The sequence below is a fragment of the Eufriesea mexicana genome, unplaced genomic scaffold (genome assembly GCF_001483705.2).
Source record: "Eufriesea mexicana isolate 0111107269 unplaced genomic scaffold, ASM148370v2 scaffold4744748466, whole genome shotgun sequence".
Taxonomy (NCBI): Eukaryota; Metazoa; Arthropoda; class Insecta; order Hymenoptera; family Apidae; genus Eufriesea; species Eufriesea mexicana.
The window spans coordinates 178,280-200,628 of record NW_016907990.1 but is presented as its reverse complement, the minus strand read 5'-3'; the positions used below and the strand labels follow the sequence as shown (position 1 = coordinate 200,628).

Here is a 22,349-nt window from a genome sequence, read left to right as displayed (position 1 = left end):
TGATATAACTAGAAATGGCATATCGTGTGGCAGATATTATTACGGGTACGTTGTACCCACTCGATTGTTAACGCGAGATGTAATCGACTATCGTGGATGCAAAGGAGCGATACTCTGTTGGCGTATCTTGATGAGAAATATACATGTACGTGTACATAATACGTTTACCTTCTCTTTGCGACGTTTTAAAAGGAAATTCGCGATTGATATATATCGAAGAAGCGATTTTACGACGAGAGATATAAGGTTCGAGATTTTTAAAAGGAGTTGCCGTTCATGACAAGTCGAGCTGCGTTCGAGACACGATTTCGCAGAGATTTCAGACGAAAATAACCGTGGCCTAGATTGGTCAGACCCATTGTCACATCGTGTCATTATTCGCAATAAAATTTATATGTCATTCGACTGGTTATTTGCATGTTCACCCGGATCGTTTCAATTTTATACAAGCACGGAATGAAAGATTATAAAACGACACGAGTCCCTATTCTCGAAGAGGCACGCCACGAGGAAGAAGTGCGAAGAAAGGCACGAGGATTCAGACGGTAAATTCAGATTTATTATCGCAGCTGATTACTTTCTTTCCAACAATTTGTCGCGTGGCCTGCGTGGCGCCACGCTTGAATCTGAACAACATAGAATCCATCGAAGACATCGAAGGAGTACACACGGTGACGCGATAACAGTTACGTTTATTCCGCTAATTTTATTCCTTTTTCATACAGTGGCCGCATTTCCTGCAGACAGCCGTGTCATCCGCGCTGTCATCCTTTCCTTTCCCAGGATTCCCCTGTTGGCTGTCAATCGTCGACAGGTCGCCGGTGTATGCTCGATGACCAATCGCGGCTATCGTTTCGCTCCTTGGAAGACTGCCTTCCGTCGAGATCATCGCTGTTAGGGTATTCGAGCAGTCTTGAGTACCTTTTACAGAGCCGTTCACGGTGTAGTTCGAGCGAGATTTAGAAGCTTGTCTTTTGAACGATTTCTCTGCTTCTTCTGGTTCTTGCACCTGCGGTCGGGTGCTTGAACACTCGCCTGGGTCGTCTGCTGGAAGAAAAGCAAATAGAAATCGTCGTAAGTGCAATAATTATTCCTTCTATTACGATTACTCCAGATATTAATTAATAATAATAGTCAGTGTTAATATTAAATAACGTTTGGATTACCACATTCATTAGAATCAGTTCCAGTCTCAGTTCCAAGATCTTCGTCCTCTTGCAGCGGTAACTCGGAGGCCAGTTCTATAGCTGGGCGGCAACAAGCGTATCCCTAGAATGAATAATAAATTGGATCAGTAATTTTATTACAGATTTTATCATATCGCAAAATAAAAAGAAAATATTGTACTTGTACCTGTACAAGATCCATGCGAGAATCCAAGGAGAATTGTTTCCCTGACATCAGTATTCCTCGAATTCGACGACGCATGGCTTGATTAAATCGCGTTGAAAAGTGACGTGTTATTACCTGTGAGGTATATATAATTTGTTAGTTTGGTTTACCTGGACTGTCTCTAGCTTCGAGTCGTAATTGACCAAAGGCTTTCGTGCATTCCTCGAACACATCCGCAGTGTCGTATATCGCGGCGAAGCTGCCATTCACGATTTTCGGTGACATCGGAGAATTGGCCAACAGCAAACTCGATCCAAAATTCTCGTTCTTCTCTCGGGTATCTGCAAGTTGAAAATCTTCGTCATTTAATTCGAGCATCGCGATTGATACTTCTTTCGTAGAGAGAAATATTTGTAAAAGAGATATACGAAGTACGAAATGATAAGTATTCGGAAACCTGACTTACCTGAGCTTTCTGAATTCCAAAAATCATAGACATGCATATTTATAAAAAAAAAGGGGTAAAGAAAAACAGAAGAAAGAGATTAAAAATCACCTAAACAGAACAGAGATAAAAATACAACCAATAAAATATCTAAAATTAAGTATATATATTAATTAACTACGTATAGGTAAAATATACAGAGTTTGATATTTACTATTACATGTATTTCTCTATCGCTTACTTAATACACATTCAACTGCTACTGAAAATTAATAACAGTAATAATTATTAATTATTCGATAAAGAAATGACAATTTTTGGCACAAAACAGGCATAAAAGGAGGAAATAAAAGAGTCTACCTAGCTAGAAAATCTGGAAGAAATTGTCCTTAATAATGAACACGTGTGTGTGAAGCAGTATACAGTTTTACATGCGCAATGTTTACCTGCATACTTTGAAAATTGCACGAAATTGCCAGTGTCAAATCAGCTGACCTACCGATTGTTTCTGCGTTACCTGCAAGTGGAACTCTCGCTCGTACAGGAGAAGTCGAGGTGTCTCCAAGGATTTCATTCGCGGTATTTCGAATCTCAGCCCAGTCTCTTAATATATCCTCGTTGGTAGTGCTAACATCGCAATGAAAATAATTTTTACTAAATTATTTCCACCAACTGAATCTCGCAATAATTTCATCCATCTTTCGAACAATTTGAAACTACCGATATCAGAGGATTTTTAGCAGTAATTATTTTTACAAGCACTCGCCATTTCACTCGTAATTATTTAATTAATTATTTAATTTATGGAGCAAAATTAAAAAATAAATTTCGACGAGTTTCGACTCACTTGGTCGAGGTGACGGTGAATCGAACCACGTATTTGCCATGCAAAGCAGCCGGTACACAGTGGACGCGACCCCTCGAGTTCATCTTCTTCAGCAAACGTTCAGTCAAACTATTTTCTCCGCGAAGACGAAACACCACAAGCCCCAAATGCCTCGTCGCGGGAATTTCGAAACGCGCGTCTGCCAAGACTAGCGCCTCGAACTTTTGTGCCAGCCTGACGCCCTGAAATTCGCGATTTCGACGATATTATTAAATCGGAGAGTCAATTCCAAAGATTATAATAAAAAGAAAATATACTTTCTAGAGTTAGTGATACTTTAATCGATTCTTATCGCTTCTATAATTATTTATCCACGTAGCGAGCTATTTATTTATATTTCCATCGCGAAATTACAATTATTCGAGAATGGAACAAGGAAAACGGAAGTTACATTAACGACAAGAAACATTGTCGCGGGTGTGAAGCTTAGAATAAACTTTTTAACACGTAGGAAGTGTGACGTAATAGAAACCTCTCGAATATGCTTCTGAAGGCCAGTGATTCCGTAATTTCTAATCACGAACCACAGTTTCAACGCTCTGAATCTCTTTGACAACGGGATTTGCCAGTGCTGAAATGATAAAAATTTACGACTATCGTAAGACAATTTCATCGCATCAAATTTCGAATATGAAACTCGACGAATTACCATATAATCGATAGCAAGGCCTGCAAATAAATGAAACACCTCGTTTGATCGAATATCGCAGTTGGATGGATTCAAAAAGCTGTGGCTATATCGTTACCTGAATTCTCATGCTTCAGATACAGCGGGTCCACGTTAAAAGTTCTGTGGAGTGCCTGGCTACTTTTCACCCTGCAAGAATATCAGCGAGAATTGCTTTAAAATAATTTCACCCTTTCGCTCTCTTATTTCCTATCGCTTACAATTTCTCGCAATCTCGCAATCTCGTTTCTTTCAGTCGATTGGAGTCAAGAATATTTTATATCTCATCGCGATTCGTCCCATCGATTACGAGATCTAATTATGTTTCGTCAGTATGCTTCTTTAGAATACGCTATACGATACCGAATCGAGGAATATTGCGAAAAAATAAATTCTTTTGACACCTTCACTGCCATGTGCTTTTTAAAATACATGGCGAGTATGTATATACAGGGTGTTACGGTAAAATTTTAATAAAGTACATCGGAATATTTAATTCTTTCTATTACGTTAGAATAAAAATTTTTAATTGTTAACCCTTTGCACTCGAGAGGTTCCCTTCAGTCGCCATTTGATAAAATTTCGAAGATCGATATTAATTAATATATGAAATTTAAGATAATGTAACGGTATGCAAGGTATAGAAATCAAATAGTTCTACATGTTAATTATTATTTCTTAAATTTCTTATTTATTGCTGGAAAAAATATCGTTAACTTTATAGCAGAAAATCATTGAACTTCTACTCATCTTTAGCTGAAAAATCGTCGAGTGTAAAGGATTAAATAGTGCATTCTTTATTTCGTAATTTAATTTATTTATTTCCATTCGAATTTTCAAGAAATGGTCGAAGCGAAACCAATATGGCGAATTTAGAGGATTAGTGCCGCCGGTTATTGGTGCCCACCGTGACAGTGAAGGTGTTAATGAAAAAACGTGAAAATATCTGCAACCGTGGACGATTTATCGTAGAGCAATAAATTGTTAGCGGTATTCGTTTCTCGCACTATCGGCTTTAACGGGCACTGAAACATCAATCCTAAAGATTGTGAATTATGTCGGGTCGGCCGAACGAGTCGACGGAAATTGCAGGAAGAATGAAAAAAACCCATTCTGCATCCGCAGTTGGAGCTATAAGTCATGAGAAAGAGGACGAAAGGCGATAATCTTTCGCGCTTATGAATTTATCGGATCTGCGACCATTTGCAGATTTACAAATTTCCTTCCCTACGCGGTCTTCTCCCCGTCGTCCCTTTTCTTCCTTTCCTATTAGCGACTGCCTGTGTCGCTCGAATGAAACTCGTATTTTCGCCTTGTCACTCACCACATGGCGGTGCAGTCGAAATGCACCATCAGCCATTTGCTAGGATTAAACGCAATCGAATCGGCGTACTCTATTCCTTGAAGCCAGCCACGGAATTCAGGGCACACGAACGCGCTGCCTGCGTAAGCTGCATCCACGTGCAGCCAGAGTCCATTTTGTTCACCTGTCGGGCGAGACAGTTGCTCGTGATCCGGTAGTTTAAATTATTTTTAAATATTTTTGAAATTTAATATAAATATAAAATTAACATTTAATATAAATATAAATATAAATATAAAAATAATTGTTATCTTCCTTGGTAATTGTATAAATTTGTAATATATTTCTCATACGTTTCGAGATCATTTTTGTGTTTTCTTTCCTTCGATTTCGAAATTTTCTATGTTTTACTCACACACTTGGCCGACTTCTTTGAGATTGTCGAAAGCACACGCACCGGTCGTACCCAAAGTAGCGCAAACCTTCAAGCAAATTCGAGTTTTAGAATGAATTACAAGCAGGTTGATTATTGGTTAAGTTTACTGAAGGTTTTATATGCTACGAAGTATCCTGATCGAGCAGCTGCAACGTCGTAATAAAACCTACTTCTCGGTTCATTGGATTTATTGTCTTGGAAAATGAAGGACTGCTCGTCCTTTGGGGCCAACTAGCAAAAGTACAATCCGCCTTGCAACGTCATGTTCACCTTATTTTCTACTGCAACTACTTACAGCCCTGACAAAATTAATTGACCGGTCGATTATTTTATGTCGCGATATCAGCATCTACCCTAATAACGTTAATTGGGGAGAAGGAGTATATACGAAGATATAAATATTTCGTTATAAATTATTTCTCAATTTAATACAACTAATACTAATTATAGAATATTTATATAGAATATCGGTGGCGAAAATTCTTCTAAAATTATTTTACATCCGTGTATGTCGATTATTCGGAAGATACTGAATCGAATAGATATTCGAGTAATCTAATTACACTTAAACTTTTCATCTCGAAAGTTCAGCCACTGCCTAAAGGTGTCTCGCTAGTCTAAAGAACGATACTCACGAAAAAGGGGAGCAAACCCTCAGCCCTGTCGTGCGATATTGCTTCTAACAACGTCTCCCCTCTCATGCTGAGTTCGTCATCGGATTCGATGTACTTCATTCGAACCAAGCCAATTAATCCAGCCTTCTCCACGCTGGAATGAGCCTATGCGACATCAGGGAATTAGAGAGAGAGGAGAAATAAAATTCGAATCATCATCGTGGAAAACGATAAAAGAATGATAAATTAAAAACGCTAGAAGTGACCAGGGAAAAACACCTGGCAGCAAGACGCGGACAAATGAGTAATAACTTGGAGATAAAATGATGAACCATTATAAGAATGAATTCGCGGGAGTGGAAGAAAGTTTTAGAACGCTCGGGGCACCCTTAGGGGAAATAAGTTCGTGTCAGAAAAGGATTTAAGGTACGTACCTGGTCGGAGCAATACGCGACAAGACGCGAATTAATCTCAGCGGGTAAACGGTCCGGCTCGTTTTGCTGCACGTCTCTAATGGCTCGGGTTCTTGCTGCGAGCAAGCAAACGAGGGTTGCTTCTGATGCGGTTGTTTGTATCACGCCACCACCTCCGGATCCCCCTGGACGATGCAGGAATTCTTCTGGCAGCCCGATCATTTTCCCCAGCCAGTTCATTACGATTGTCTCTAGCTCTGTGCACGCAGGACTCGAAGCCTTTTCAAATACACGAAAGTTCAATGTTTCACCATTAAGGGGGATGCAGTGTGCGCGTATACACCGCGTCTAACGTCGAAATTAAAAGTGTGATAAAATAAAATTTCTTTTAATGAATTATTTGAAAATTCTCCAATTTCTAATTACGGGATAAATTTCTAATATAGAAATTTCTTAGCGAGGGAAAATTAAACAAAATTTAAATACACGACAGTTCAATATTTCACCATTACGGGGGATGAAGAGTGCGCGTATATACTTCGTCTAACGTCGAAATTAACAGTGTAATAAAATAAAATTTCTTTTAATGAATTATTTGAAAATTCTTCAATTTTTAATTACGGAAAAAAATCTCTAATATAGAAATTTCTTAACGAGGGAAAATTAAACAAAATTTAAATACACGACAGTTCAATGTTTCACCATTACGGGGGATGAAGAGTGCGCGCATATACCTCGTCTAACATCGAAATTAAAAGTGGGATAAAATAAAATTTCTTTTTATTTTAAATTTTTAATTATGAGAAAAATGTCTAGTATAGAAATTTCTTAACGAGGGAAAATTAAACGATGAAATTTCTCGACATAAAAATTCTTACATGGGGAGGAATTAAGTGCAAAATTTTTCACACGAGTAGTGTTTGCTGGGGGAACAAAATTCTTCGTACGAAAGTTGTTCGATGGAAGGAAATCAAGGTACAAAATTTTTAATATTAAAATCTATCGATTAAGGGAACTTCGTGAAACGCTTAAATTTCGCTTTTAAACTTTGTTTCAAAATAATTATTTATAGAGTCTTTCTGAAAAATTGTTTATTAATTATTAGCAGCGGTTGAATTCGACTTCTGCACATTTAAAATTAAAATTGGAATGATGTAAAAATTGAATAGATAACCAGGAAATGGGTTCAATTTTGATATTATTTTTTTAACGCAACTAAAATTGAAGCATCAAGTTCGCAAACAGCACCAAGTACCAGAAGCATGTAATTAAAGGTCTCTTACTAGTCTCTGACAATATATGGAAACATATTAACATCAGCAGACAAAACGTCGGATTTGAATAGCGCAACTTCCAAACTTATCTCATGAGGATCCTTCGAATTCGAAAGGAGATCTACTTAACATCCAAGTCGTAGAAATTCATAATGATCCACCTTAATTTCCTTAATAATCCACCGATCTGTCAAAAATCCCCTCAATCCAACAACTTTCGACGAATCGTATATACATTACGTATGCACGCAAGCAAAAATAAAAATTCGAAATACAAATATAAATTCATGTAACAATAAGAGGGAGCTGAACAAACGAATTCATTTTCCCTTACACGTGCGTGACGTTCGTATATTATTGTTCTTACCCAAGTAAATCCAAGACAATTGATCGCGTCGGCCAGCATGTCGGCTAGCAGGCTAGCAGGTGAATTCAGGGCTGGAAAATAGGCGTGCATGTGCGGACTCTGCCAATGCGTCACTCCTGGCATGATGCACCTCTCGATGTCCGCGAAAATGTCCTCCCATGGTTCACCGTCCACCGGTGCCGACGAGGGTAGAACGTTCCTCAGGTAACCCGGGGAAACCGCAGGGTAAACGCGTCGAGATCGAATGTTCGCCAGATAATCGGCGATATAATCCACCATTTCTTTTCCTGGCGGTTTCCAATCGTGTCAGTAAAAATTCCGTATCGATTACATCGATATACACCGATTTCGCATTAATGAATTTTTAAAGCGTCGGATATGCTCATGTATCTTATTATTATTATTCTTTTCTTTCCTTTTCAATGGGGTGCCTTGGTCTTCACGATCCTTGTCAAATGTGGGGTATTTTCAGGAAGTATGGAGCTTCGTTACGTTGCAACGTAGATTAATCACGAAAAATTTATTAGATATTCGGTATCGATGACGTCGATATATGTATCGATTTTGCATTAATGAATTTTTAAAGCGTCGAAAGCTCGTGTATCTTATTATTATTATTCTTTTCTTTTCTTTTTAATGAAGTGTCTTGGTCTTCGCGATCCTTGTCAAATATAGAAATGTATTTTTTGGGCGTTTTCAGGAAGCTTGGAGTTTTGTTACGTTGCAACGTAGATGAGATGAGAAGAAATTATAAAACAAGTAAAATTGTTGAACACGTTAAACGTTACGACAGTTTTACGTACCGTTCTGTCATGTCACAGTTAGCTGTCATGTGGGCCCTTTCGAGACGTACGAGGCCTGAACGTGGCATTTAACGTGTTAATCCTTTGCACTCGACGATTTTCTCGTTAGAGAAAAATAGCACTTCGAAGACTTTCTGCCATAAGGTTGATGATATTCTTAAAACCGTAAATAAGAAATCGTATGCAATTTAGAACGTAGAATTATTTTACTTCGATATTCCACGCATCGTTGGCTAATTGTAAATTTGATATATTAATCAACATCCATCTTTAGAATCTGATTAAATGGCGACTGAGAGACGCCCCTCGAGTGCAAGTGGTTAACACATTGACTGTCACGGTGGTCACCAGTATTAATTTTCCAAATTCACATTTGTCCTACTCCAACTATTTTTTAAAAAATTTGAAAAACGCTGATGAACAGAGAACATTATGAGATAAATAACGAGTAATTTTTATCTCCTTTCTCATCTTATTATTTGATAATTCTTTGTACTCTATGAATAAAGAAAATTATATCATGACAGTTAACCTGTTACAATTTCTGGTCGTCTAAAAGTACCATTTACACGATGAATGGTAAAACACCGAAATCTCCACGGGATGTGTTAGATTGTGCGATGGATTCGAGGTTCAGAGCTGTTTCTCAGCAATTAAGAAACGAGAGTCAACAGCGACCATTGTCGAAGAAGATCGATCTACCAAGCTTCGATGGAAAACCTTAAACCGATTATCTCTGGTTCCCTCGATTTAGGGAACCCGAGAAAATACTCGCGTAGGACGAAATCGTTGTCTCGAGCAACGTCTTTGTTTCTTCCCTGATTCTTTCTACCGTTGTATTGGTATTGCATTAGATGGCACACCACAATGGGACTCGTTTCGCGTTATTTAATCGTTTCGAAAAGTCACGGGTCAAGTGTGATTCGCCGCACGAATCCAAGCTGCTGTCAAATGTCAAACAATTCGTTTGTCGAATCGCTTTATCTCCGGGTAAAAATCGACAGCTGAAACCTGCTTTCAAATTTAGATCCAAATGAAGGCGTAGATTCCCGTGAACGTCAGTTTTATTTACCTTCGAAACGCGGATAAACAGGGAGAGATCGATTTTCCGCGCGAAATTGGATTTAAGGAAAAAGGGAAATCTGACGCTTTGTCCAGGATTCAGAGATTTAGATCACGGAGATCTTAGCCCGTATTGGAACCGGTATCGGATCCATAAACTTCCCATAGACCCGCACCCCTATGGTGATCCCACTTTATTGCGATCGCTTTAACGCCTGCCAACTTATTCCTGTTCGTAGTTTCTCGTTTCGTTTGCTAGTATTCCACGAGATTACGGGACGCACGAAAGTGCGTGCACATTTGCAAGGATCGTGAAATAGTACTATTGGTATAGAAAATTACTATTACACCATCGACCATCTGCACTCCGGGAAACTTCTCGTTCGGTCCTCGTTCGGACAGCGATTTCAATGCTAAACACTGTCATGCCCCCGTCGCGATATTTTTATTCGTCGAATTAAATTCAATTTTCATCGTAGTATTTTTCCATCTTCGTCGACGAAGACAACGCGAAACAATGGCGCCGAAATAGCGGAGTGCGAAGGGTCGAAAAATCCATTTCCCGGTTCACATGCAATACGAATGAACGAACGAAACGTTTCTTACTCACCATGTTTGCGATACTCCTCTAGATTCATGTTATCTGCAACGAAACCAATCGACAGGCTATTATACGTAACACTTAATAACTTTTAAACAGTGAAACGCGGGTTTAAGAATAATAAATAGGGAAGGAGAAAATCGGAAGGCTTGCTTCGAAATTGAAACTTATCGGAGTGTCACAGATTCGCGAAGATGGTACCGATCTAGCAATGAGGGAATAATTCGCGCACTGGGTCCACCGTGGAAATCGATAGGGGATCGACTAGCTCACCGTTGATCCTCACAGCAGCCAAATCTCGAAATTTCGATGGCACCGTATCAGGCGCATGTGTCGACGTTTAATTAATTTCACCGTGTCGAATTCTCGGGATCTGCTGGCTCTCGCGGCGAGTTTCGCGGAAGCTTAGCGCAACGACGCAGCGGATTTCAGCGAGCGCGACGAACAGATATGCTTAGCTGCCCTATGCGTGTTGACCTAGCATCGAACTTTTACGCTACGATAGGTACTCGCGAATTATTTGTACGGATTCATCATCGATCGCTTGTCACATGGGCCCAGAGCTTATTAGGCTAGTGTCACAAGGCTCCGAGCGGCCTAGAACTAGATCGTACGCTTTCCTGGATTCGACTACCCGATCTGACCTTCCCTCTGCATCTCCTCTAGCTCTGAATCTTGTCCCTTCCGCTTCTTCGCTTCTCCCGACTCCGGATATCGCGACTGATTCGTTAATCGTCTTTTGCCTAGGCTCTGTCTCGGTTCTGCCTTGGCTAGCATCGCGTACTGGCCGGATGATCGGCCAAGTTACGTCGCACCAGCTGGACTGGTTATGTCGCGCGAGTTTAAGTCAAGTGGACGGATATTACTTAATCTTGTTTTGAGGAACAGAGAATCTCGCTCGCGGCTATCACGGAAATCCGCTGCTGTTTGCGTCTTCCAGCATCTGCACCGAAAGTTAAGATGGCTGACCGGTCGAGTTAGCCAAATCTGTGAACTCAACCCGATGTACGTTGCAGATAAATTTTAGCTGGTCCAAGTTACGTAGCTAAGGTTACGTTCTTTGTCTATGACAGACGAATATTTCTACATTCGAAATATATTTGAAGAAGAGTATAAAATATTCATGGATATATCTTATTTTAGAAAAAAACAAATTATAAACCGATCGATGATCCGCGTGACATTTTCCAGAAGCAACTGGAAAAAGATACCGTCATGAAAGGCTATTTTTGGTAGCAAAGCTAAGTTGCCTGGTCTCTACGGGCAGGTGAAACGTAGGTGAACAAAATCGTAATCGTCACGGGGGACAAATCGCTAATGGGCTGAATCGTATCAGCCAATTAGCGATTGGAGAAGGCACGCCATCGAGCTTCGCGAAAAGCATAAAGACAGGACCCCTCGACGACACAGGCAGAGTCCTTAGCGAAGAAGCGTCGAAGAGTCTTCGTAGAAATAGATCGTGACCGGCACGGACGTGAGTCGTTCGGTGTCGGAGAGAGTGAAATTAGAGCGTGTTTCCGTGTGTTATAGTTACGTTATTTTAGTGTTCTTTTCCCGAGTCAAATTAGTTTTCCGAGTTTAGCGTTCGTATTATTCCGTTCTCGTTGTTCTGTCCGTTTTCGGTGTCTCGAAACCTTTCGCGCAGACCCGATATTCCTTCGATTAAACAAGGAATATATAAATATTTGACAATAAAACCAGTTTTCGGCATTCTACGTATAGGAATAGACATATGTGCTGATAGAGTTCAGTAATAGCAATATCCTAAAGGATAATACGTAAAACTACGATACAGATAGGAAAATTTTCTGTAAATAATTTTCATAAACACATCATAAATTAATATCGAGTATATGCAACATTTTTCACAGGATTTTTCATACGAATTTTCCTAAACTTTTAAATCTTGCATGATTTATTGGTCCTAGATATGTCTATAAGTATATTGGCGTAATTAAAGGGAAAAAGCAGGTCCAAGAGGCAAACTGACATCGCGTGTTCGATATTGCTCGTTGAAATTTTCGACAATAGCGACTCGGCTTGTTGAAAAGGATTCGCGGCAGGGGAACGGCCAAGACGTTATCAGCCGGCGATTACACACGAGAAAATAAAAGATCCGAGTGTCCCATACGGGTGTAAAATGGAAAATCGAACATCGGCAGTCGCGAGGATCTCGAGCTTAAGCCAGAATGACGCTCGACGATATTAAAAGCTCGTCCTTCCACCGTTTCCGTTTCCGACTTTTGTAATTTCCCGTAGCTTTCAGTATTCGTGCGCGATTCGAAGGATTTATCAGCGATGCCGACTGCTTACGTGTGACGCGAGCCACCGGTGCCCGATGCCGATTCGCGATTTCATCGAGAAATAAAAGTCAGCCGATGCACGTCACCTTTCCTAACGATACCTCCATTGTCCGTCCAAAACCGTTTCATTCGCGGTACACTGCCCCCCGTGATACGTCGAATTCGTATTGATGCAATTTTCAATACTTCCCTTCCGTGCGAACACTCGAGCTTTTGGGTTAGGTTCGGTACCATCGCAATAATTTTATCCACAATTTTTTAAATTATTTTAGAAACTCGACAGAGAAATTCGTGAACGGTGTTTAAACAATACAGACTTCGAATAATTTTCTTTAAAAAATTTAGGAAGTATGGAAATAATTTTTACCACGTTTGCAAGTTAAAATATCCTATATTTTTATACGAATACGCGTTTTAATTTCTCTGCGAGATACCAAGCTATTTATTTGCACGATTTTCCATGGAATTTGTAAAATTTGAAAGAACAGACGTACTCTATGTCACTTGTCATATCACGACTGTAATAATTATTTCCCTGCACTTTCGTGATTTTAATACACAGAAATCACTTGCTAACGTTTCCAAAAAATTCCACGACACGCTGAATATGGAAAATATTTAAAAAATGTAGAATATTCTAACGTTATGGAGCAGTTTGCATGGAAATCCTACCTTTTCGAAGCTTGGAGTCCCACGACGAACAGGTATGGTGAGTTTAGACACGATCGAGAGAGGCACGAAAGGACGAGATCCTCGATGGTTACTGGACGTCGATCACTTTACAGATGACACGAGAAACGATGTTTCGGGCCCCGAAAAACAGATATATCCACGGTTGAGGAGAATCGGTGGAATGCAAGTCGTTCAACAAGTGGCCGCTTTTATACAGAGACGCGCTAAGTACTAGCTGCTTTAGCGCAAGCGTAGCCGAAGACCAAGACAGAACGAGGAACAATTTCAGTAACTAAGCTTTGCGATCTTAAGGGACTACCGATGAACGATCTTGCGCTTTCGTGCACAATCTCGATTAATTTTCTACAATGTTCCTTATTTTTATATTTTTTCTTCTCACATATACTATTCTCCTTCGTTGCATTTCCTTTCAGTGTCTTGGGTTTTAATACTGGGTGATCCTTGATGGTCTGAATTATGATTACGTTCGTAGCAATAGGCGTGGTTTTGCATTGATTTATTTTTCTTCGCGTTGCTCGTCTCTTTGGATATTTATATAAATAAATTACAATAATCGCGAGTCGATGTAGAGACAGAAAATATCCCTGATATTTTGTTATAAATTTTTATTTACTCGAGGACATCGTGGAAAAATTAAATTGTTTATTCTGTGTCATAATTAAATAAGAAACAATTTTATAATTTATATTATCTTGTATCCAACAGTACAATTTTGAAAATATTTTTACACAGTGATCGATGGAAATAACGGAATTAAAATTTTGCAATAGAGACTGACAAAATTTGTGACGTGTAATTTTTGTAATAAATTTTTATTTATTCTTGGACATCGTGGAGAAATTACACGTTTTATTTTGTACCATAGATAAGTAGGGAACAATTTTATAATTTATATTATCTTGTATCCAAAAATATAATTATGAAAATATCCTCACCCAGTGATCTATGGAAATAACGGAATTAAAATTTTGCAGTAGAGACTGATAAAATTTGTGACGTGTAATTTTTGTAATAAATTTTTATTCATTCTTGGACATCGTGGAGAAATTACACGTTTTATTTTGTACCATAGATAAGTAGGGAACAATTTTATAATTTATATTATCTTGTATCCAAAAATATAATTATGAAAATATCCTTACCCAGTGATCTATGGAAATAACGGAATTAAAATTTTGCAGTAGAGATTGAAAATATTCGTGACGTGCCATTTTTGTAATAAACTTTTATTTATTCTTGAATATTGTGGAAAAATTAAATTGTTTATTTTGTGTCATAGTTAAATAGGAAACAATTTTATAATTTATATTATCTTATACTCAACAGTACAATTCTGAAAATATCCTTACACAGTGATCGATGGAAATAGCGGGATTGAAATTTCGCATTGGGCAAAAATTGCTCATTAGTATCGCAAATGCTAATACAAATCCCCTATGCATTGAACGTGTTGCGATAATCGAAGAAGAATAGGGGATTGGAAGCTTCTCGTGAAAAGAATTAGCGTTGCCAGCTTTTCAATGAATTCACGCTTATGAATCGTTTTCCTTATTCCTAGTAATTACTTCGATGAGCTGCATAAGATTGTGCAACCTCTAGTAACTTGCGACAAATCATTTAATACGATTGCACACGTTGTTCGATACCTTTCAATCTGCTCAAACCTACAGAACACGATCAGGTTCATTTATCTCAATGAAACAAATTTGTTATCACAGATGCATATACACGTATCAAAATTCAACGAATTAAATTGTACAATTGGAAAGGTTTCCCAATTTTGCAGATTCAATTTTTCCACGAAAAATGAAAATAAACTCGATATCCTAGAATTTCCAATAACGTGCTACGTGCGGTTAAATTTTTCCTTCTGAAAAATTAGAATTATAAAACATCGATTGACTTAATCCTCGGACAACATATCTACATATTTAGGTTGATTGGGATTTTTGAGATTGGCAAACTGCATTTCTCTGTCGCAGGATATGATTATTAACCTAAATAATATTAGACCAAATTTTTCTTTTTTAATTTCATGTTTTTTGTGGTAATTACACAATTGTTTAAACAGTTCCGTTTAAATGTGCATGCTCGGTTCAACTGGTAAAGGATATCCGTAATTCAAGAGAATGCAATTTCTGCATTTCTGTGTTATCAACGGCTGATCAGGTAGGTCCTGCATCTACTTGAAAGACTTCTCCGTACTGCATTACCTTGCACTTCAACTCGTTCGCGTTCAGATTCCTCTTACCACCCAGTGACGGCACCAAGCTCTACAAAATCTTCCAAATATCTATGTCAGCATGCATTCTCACAACGAAACGTGTTTAAAGGTCAACGTACTCAGCGAATTCGAATTTCGAAATGTCAAATCTCGGTGACTGTTCAATTTCAAATTTAAACGTTCAGTTCAAATTCGAATTGGCAATCTCCAATCTCTAATTAGAAATAATTCAATTCGGGAATTGAAAAATAACCCTATACCTGTCGCAATATTCATTGGTGACTTCGCAGTATGCAGTGACGAATATTTTCCCTAATTTTAAAAATCTGGAATCGATGATTCCAAATCGTAACTTTTGAAATGCTTCGAAAATACTTGGAGTAAACAATTTCGCAGAATAAATAAAAGGAAATGAGGCGCCTAATCTTTAATTTGAAATAATTCAATTGGAGAATTGAAAAATAACCCTATACCTGTCGCAATATCCATTGGTGACTTCGCAGTATGCAGTGACGAATATTTTCCCTAATTTTAAAAATCTGGAATCGATGATTCCAAATCGTAACTTTTGAAATTCTTCGAAAATATTTGGAGTAAACAATTTCGCAGAATAAATAAAAGGAAATGAGGCGCCTAATCTCTAATTTGAAATAATTCAATTGGAGAATTGAAAAATAACCCTATACCTGTCGCAATATCCATTGGTGATTTCGCAGTATGCAGTGACGAATATTTTCCCTAATTTTAAAAATCTGGAATCGATGATTCCAAATCGTAACTTTTGAAATTCTTCGAAAATACTTGGAGTAAACAATTTCGTAGAATAAATAAAAGGAAATGAGGCGCGTATTAAACTCATACCGCGTGTTTGAGGTACATGAACGCTCGAGCGGAATACGCGTGCACGCGCGTGTATATCTTTGCCCGAATTCTCCCGAGTGAGATCGTGAGCGTTAAGGGGGGCATTAATCCTAAAATCACAGCGATTTTCCACGATCGGGGATAATACGGCGGTAATGACCGTGTATACGCGTATCAACCGGCAGCGCATCGAAGCCCGCGATAATTACAAGACCGACAACACCAATTAATCGCACATAGGGACCCCGACGTTATACATCTTGGTTACGCTAATTTGCATCGATTCGTTGAAACTCGTTCGTTAAGCGTATTAACAAGCCGCGTAATCACTTATTTGCGCCCAGGGCCTCTAATTAATCCCGATCTTGAACAAACACCTGAAACCGACCGCGATGCTTGTTTGATAAGCTACTCGATCGAACGTCGATCGAAATTAGCACGGAAGAACGAATATTTCCCAATGATACCTAGAGATCTCTTTGACATTTCGAAATTTCGAAAGTTCAGAAGGTAATACGAATCTCGGTGATAATAAACTGGTCGATATTGGTAGATGGAGAATTAAAAGAGAACCAGACGACAGAAGGAGGTAAATAAATATGATTTTGATTATTTCCTTACTTTTCGAGAGGGTTAACCTGTATATAGGTTAAGCAGTATCTAGAAATATAGTAATTTCTAACAGGTAATTTTTAATCTTAACCCTTTGACTACTGTGAGCGCCTAAAGGCGCTCAGAAGTTTTCTTAGCTGGTAAATTCTAAGTATGTACACTAACAATTTACTACAAAATAGAAGAAAATAAATAATGTCGTTTTAACCCTTTGCACTCGAGAGACGAGGTTCAGTCACCACTGCATAAAATTTGGAAGATCGATATTAATTAATATATCAAATTTAATGTAACGTAATAGTATCCGAGGTATCGAAATCAAATAATTCTACAATTCTATTATTATACAATTCTTTATTTTAAAAAGAATCTTGGATTTTCTACTCTCCTCTAGCCAAAATATCGTCGAGTGCAAAGGGTTAATATGTGAAATATAGTGCTTTAATTATTATTCGAATATACAATAATTGCTCAGAAATGCACACTGAACGAAAAGTTTCACCGTATTTGGTATACATTGCAAATGGATCCGTTTTAATGTACGACGTAGTCAAAGGGTTAAGCCCCAGTTTAGTATCATTTATACGACAAATGGCGGACGTGGTGAGACCGAGTCTAGTCATCAGATTGGTAAGTCTCGTCGGAATTTAATCGATTTCGTAACAGAATATTTCCAGAATCTTTCACATTTCTCTTTCTTTTTTTGTTATGATATAATAGCGGTGGATTGAACGTTTACGTAAAATGCAAATTCCCTGGCAACGTTGGCGGCGAAAACAACGCGAATAACTGGACAAGCAATGGAATATTTCTTGGCCGTACGATCGGCTGGAGCAAATTTTCGACGCTGCCGCGTACACTTCGATTGCCGAACTCCGCTTGTTTATACGTAAACCTGTTATTTAACATATATTGTTATACGTACTTACGCGGTGCAGGGCATTACCAGCGAGTGCAATGTACCGTTGATTGCCGTGGGCGTCGTAATTCCCCCTCACCCCGTCACGTAACACCGTGTCCCGCACCGTTCGGATATTATTCCTGATCGATTCGAAGAATCGAACTCATCAATAATATCGGACCATGCCCAAAATTACACGTTGTAACATACTCCAGAGCCGTGCACCCCTCTATTCTTCCGCATAGTTCGCTTTCCGCGCCATGCGCCACGCTCTAGCGAAATTTCACCCATTTTCCCTCGCCTTGCCCACTCTGTGCACCCCTATGCCGATCTTCAATGCCGTTTCAATTTTTCGCTAATTCTTCCTTACTCGACAAGAACCACTCGATAGTGGTAGACTTTGCAATTCGAATTTCTAATAAATTCTCATCGGCGATGGGGGAATTTCAGGGGAGAAGAGGGATTTAAAAAATGGCGGAATTTGTATGTCGCGTCTCGTCTGACACACGCACACAGGTTCGGTTGCTCGATGGAAATCGAAATTTCGCGAATAAAAGCTGATATTTCCACCCTGCGAGCGAGTCCGTAAGGCTGAAGCGATTGGGAAATCGTTGGACGCGTTTTACAGCTCCATTTACGCGGGGACGGATATAAATCAGAGATAGTAAGAGGAAACAAATAATCGTTCGGCGAGCCATTTAATGCATAGCATCCTTACCATTAAATACCGGTTCTCGAGTTATCGGTTACGGTGCATCACAGAAACGAAAGGGAGAAAAAAAGTCTGGTTTCCTACGATCGTCGCCATTGAGGCAGCTCGCAGCGCCGCGTGCGGCAGCGCGACCTATCAAAATGGCGGGCACTTATCGTGCACGTTGCCGCGGAATTTTTCATCGTCGCGAAAAGCTCGCTCGCACGAGCTAATCGTGATCGATCGGGAAACGATTTCGATAGATCTAGCGTGGCGTCCTACGCCCGGCCAGTTCGAGTCTGTTGCGCGGAAAAATCGCGTGAATCATCGGCGACGAAAGAGCACGATGCACGACTGCGTGTCGCTGATAGAACAAAACGAGCCCTCGATGTATCGACTGCTTTAATAGATAAGATTACCGGCACGGAGTACCGGTTCTAGGGGCTATTGCTCGATAATACCGGTCCCCGGTGTTTCATAGAAATTCAAAAAGAACGAGACGAGACGCGAAAGAAAGGAAAAGAGAGGAAAAGAAAATGATCGGCTACGTACGCGCGATAGCCACGAATTACGAGTGTCCGTGAACCTCGGATGATGATTTTACGAACGGTGGGGATGCTGTACCGCTATGTGGCAGTGTTACATCGTCGATTTCCCCCACCGCGCGCGCCGCGGGCCCACCTCTCCCTCTCTCTTACATCATCGGACGGGGGTACCCACTCCAACCCGGTCTCACGGCGGCCTCTCGCAGTCGGGGGCACAACGGTTACGTTTTACCGTTGCAGGCCGTTCCTTTGCTCGCGAGCGCGCGGTATTCGTATAACCCGCGTCCGGTATACCTCTATTCTATCCTACGCCCACACGCGCCATCCACCGCACACACGGCCACAACCCGTCTGCCTCGATGAACCGACAGGGTGGCCACGGAATAACCCCCGTGTAACTCCCTCCGCGTGCCGCATCTTTCATTTCCTTTCGGTCCACGCTATACCGGCTTTGCCTTTTCCACCATTTTCCCAACATTTTTCCAACACTTTTCGCGAGTCTCGGGTTTCCTTTATTTCCTTTCACAAACATTTTTGCTACCCCCGTCTCGATCATTTTGGAATTTTCACACGTTTTTCCTATTTTCGAAATCTCCGGTTAGTTTCAATTTCGCATAAAATTTCTAGAATTTTTCCGATCCGTTTAAATATGCCTGCGCATTTATCGACGAAGATACCTCGAGAAATTTCCCCGCTTTCTTCCGAGCCTAAGTCGTCCAGGTTTATCGCGGATTTTATGCGTGTTTCGACGTTTATTATATTCTAACCTACATATCTCCCGCAGTAACTAATTTTATTCTCCGTGCGCCGCTCGAGACGTTAAATTAATTCGGTGAATAAAATTGCCGCAGCTTTCGCAGCTTTCAGCCATTATCGAGTGGCCGAGGTTCTACCGTTAATCGAAGCTTCGAATTCCGCTCGAAGACCGAGCGTTTCAATGTCGTTGGCTTGCTTAACTTCGGCGAAGTTCGTACAGTCGATGCATCACGGCTCGCTCCGCTGCAAACTGCAACCGGTACTTTCATTCTGTTGCACGCCCACGTGCATCATCGATCGTAAACACGTAGCTGCATAGAAGCTGAGTTTAACGGAGAGGTCTCGCGGCCGGTCAGTCCTCGTATCAAAATTGGATTACGAACAATCGCGAGAGGAGGAAATTCGATCCCTTTCGATTCGTCCTGCGAATTTCTCACGGCACTGGATCCGCGAGCCGATAATACACGGGGCCACCGGTTCATTAGCGATAACTCTTGCCGTCTTACCTATGAACTTTTATCGACCAGACAGCGAAAGGAAGAAGAGAGAGAGAGAGAGGGAAAGCGATAAGAGAGAGAGCAGATAGAATCTCGATTATTCAAATTGGAACTAATTGGAATAACGGCGGAGTGGCGAGTTATCATAACAAACGCGCGATCGATTTCGAGGATGGTAATTAAGCGGGATCGTCGTTAATGAATTCAATTACACACTTATCGCGTCAGTCGGTTCCCATCCGCCACTGCGGCTCGTGTTAACGATTCCGTTGCTGGCTGATCGATTAGTCCATTAATGAACGCGCGATAAATATGTGCCCGCGAGGATCGTGTCGACAATAGGCGACGCGAGAGAGTAACCGGTCGCGAACGAAGGAGTAATTGCTCAGGGTGAAGCCTCGCGTTGGTGGCTCGAGAAGCGTCGTCGTCGACAGAGCCTCGAGGAAAGGGGGGAAAAAATGGGAAAGAAAAATGGCAGGCGAGTATTCCCGTCCACGCGAGACTGCGACGCCATCGATCATCGATCGGCGAAATTAAGCATCGCGGGGAGCATAAAGGGGACAATGGGTGAAGCACGAGGATCGGTTGCGTTCGCGGTGTAACGCGGCAGAAACGCGAGATCGGAGTCCGATATGAAAAATCCCTGCACGCGCTTAACGAACAATGGAGCGCCTATTTAAGCGACTCCTACGCCTATGCACGACGACGCGTATACACGAACGTTGACGCACCTGGACGCTACGGAGGTGAGCTTTGTTCGATGAAAGCCGAGGCACCGATGGGGCCGTTTCGTCCAAGAGGAAGCCTCTCGACTCTGGGCCTGAAACATCGAGGACCAGAGCGCGCGGCAGTGACGAGGTCGATGATGGCACCATTCAGCTGCCAAGCTCGCGGCCGGCCATTTTTCACGCGGTGACGAGTATCTCGTAACTGAATTAATTCTCGAGATGGCGTTTGCAACGTGGGTCGACGCGATCCTGTTCGCAGACTGCGGGACACCTATGGAAACGTGTAAACATAAAAATTACCAAGCGAGTCATGGTCATTCGAACCTGGAACGGTGCGCGTTTATTTATACTCGCGGAGAGGTATAAACGTAAAAATGATCGAGGATACCCTATTTATAGAACAAGAAGATAGAATTGGAAAATGACGAGATATTATCCGAAGAATCTGGAAAAATAGAATCCAAATGTCGCGAATTAATCGGTCAATCCTTTCCCTCGCAATCTATGTCGACTGTCAGGTTCGTGACCAGAAGATGTGCCAACAGTTGCGAGCCGAGTGTACACGTTTTTCCTATTTATCCTAGTAACGTGTTAAGATTTTGCCATCGAATGGAATACTTAAAAGTATCATTTATCTTGGAGCTCGTTTCCTTCGCCTCGCGCGTTAAATCGCTTTTATTCCCGTCCTACAATGGAACAATTACAGTGGATCTGAAACACCGGGAATCACTTCTTGGACACGCTCGATTTGGTCGACACGCTCCAACGATCGAAAAACGTTTCTAATCGTACGGTTTCGGATGTTCGGAATGTACCACACGTTACACTCGATCCTCCGTTCAACGAGATCGACTACACCCTAATTCTGATGCCGATCGAACGGGTGTATCGGGATCGCGCGCGGTAAATATGACTGGATCAATGGGAGAATGGCGCGAACAACGATGATAGAACGAAACTCGCGATACGAGCTGTTGGTCCAGCTCGCAGCCGGAAGCTGACCGTTTTCCACGCCGGCCGGAGCCCCGTTTCCGCGAAAATGATTCGAGTGGAAGGCACGTTGCGGCCAAGTGCGACGAAATTGCGTTATCCACTCCGGAACAAAAGCTAAAAGCTGAGAAAATTGGAAAATCGGCAACGCAGCGGGGAACAATGGCTTTCGAGATATTTCATCGGCGTTTACGCAATTCTTTAAAGCGAAGAGCGCGGTAAGAATAGGAAAGTGGCAATTACGTTGCGCTGGAACGTCTTTAAGCGACAGGAAGTGAAACACGTCTCGTGGCACCGTTGAATGGAGGTAAAATTTTACTCGTGCCAGCGAGACGAAGGAGAGGC

The 22,349-nt window shown here is 40.8% G+C and overlaps 1 protein-coding gene across 2 annotated transcripts; it reads right to left on the bottom strand.

The window, feature by feature from the left end:
- Positions 1–550: 550 nt before the first annotated feature.
- Hdc (histidine decarboxylase) lies at positions 551–10,614 on the bottom strand. Of its 2 annotated transcripts, none has more exons than XM_017906549.1 (17): positions 10,477–10,614; positions 10,213–10,245; positions 7,738–8,024; positions 6,118–6,375; positions 5,705–5,848; positions 5,049–5,115; positions 4,655–4,817; positions 3,410–3,480; positions 3,313–3,332; positions 3,136–3,234; positions 2,625–2,845; positions 2,295–2,404; positions 1,799–1,807; positions 1,503–1,673; positions 1,354–1,430; positions 1,167–1,269; positions 551–1,047 (listed from the first exon to the last, which is right to left on the bottom strand). In XM_017906549.1, the coding sequence occupies exons 2-17, from the start codon at positions 10,238–10,240 to the stop codon at positions 707–709; spliced, it is 2,169 nt and encodes a 722-aa protein (XP_017762038.1). In that variant the 5' UTR covers positions 10,241–10,245; positions 10,477–10,614; the 3' UTR covers positions 551–706. The 2 variants fall into 2 exon arrangements, with proteins under 2 accessions (XP_017762038.1, XP_017762045.1); XM_017906556.1 differs by having other exon boundaries at positions 551–1,044.
- Between the last annotated feature and the right edge of the window lie 11,735 nt (positions 10,615–22,349).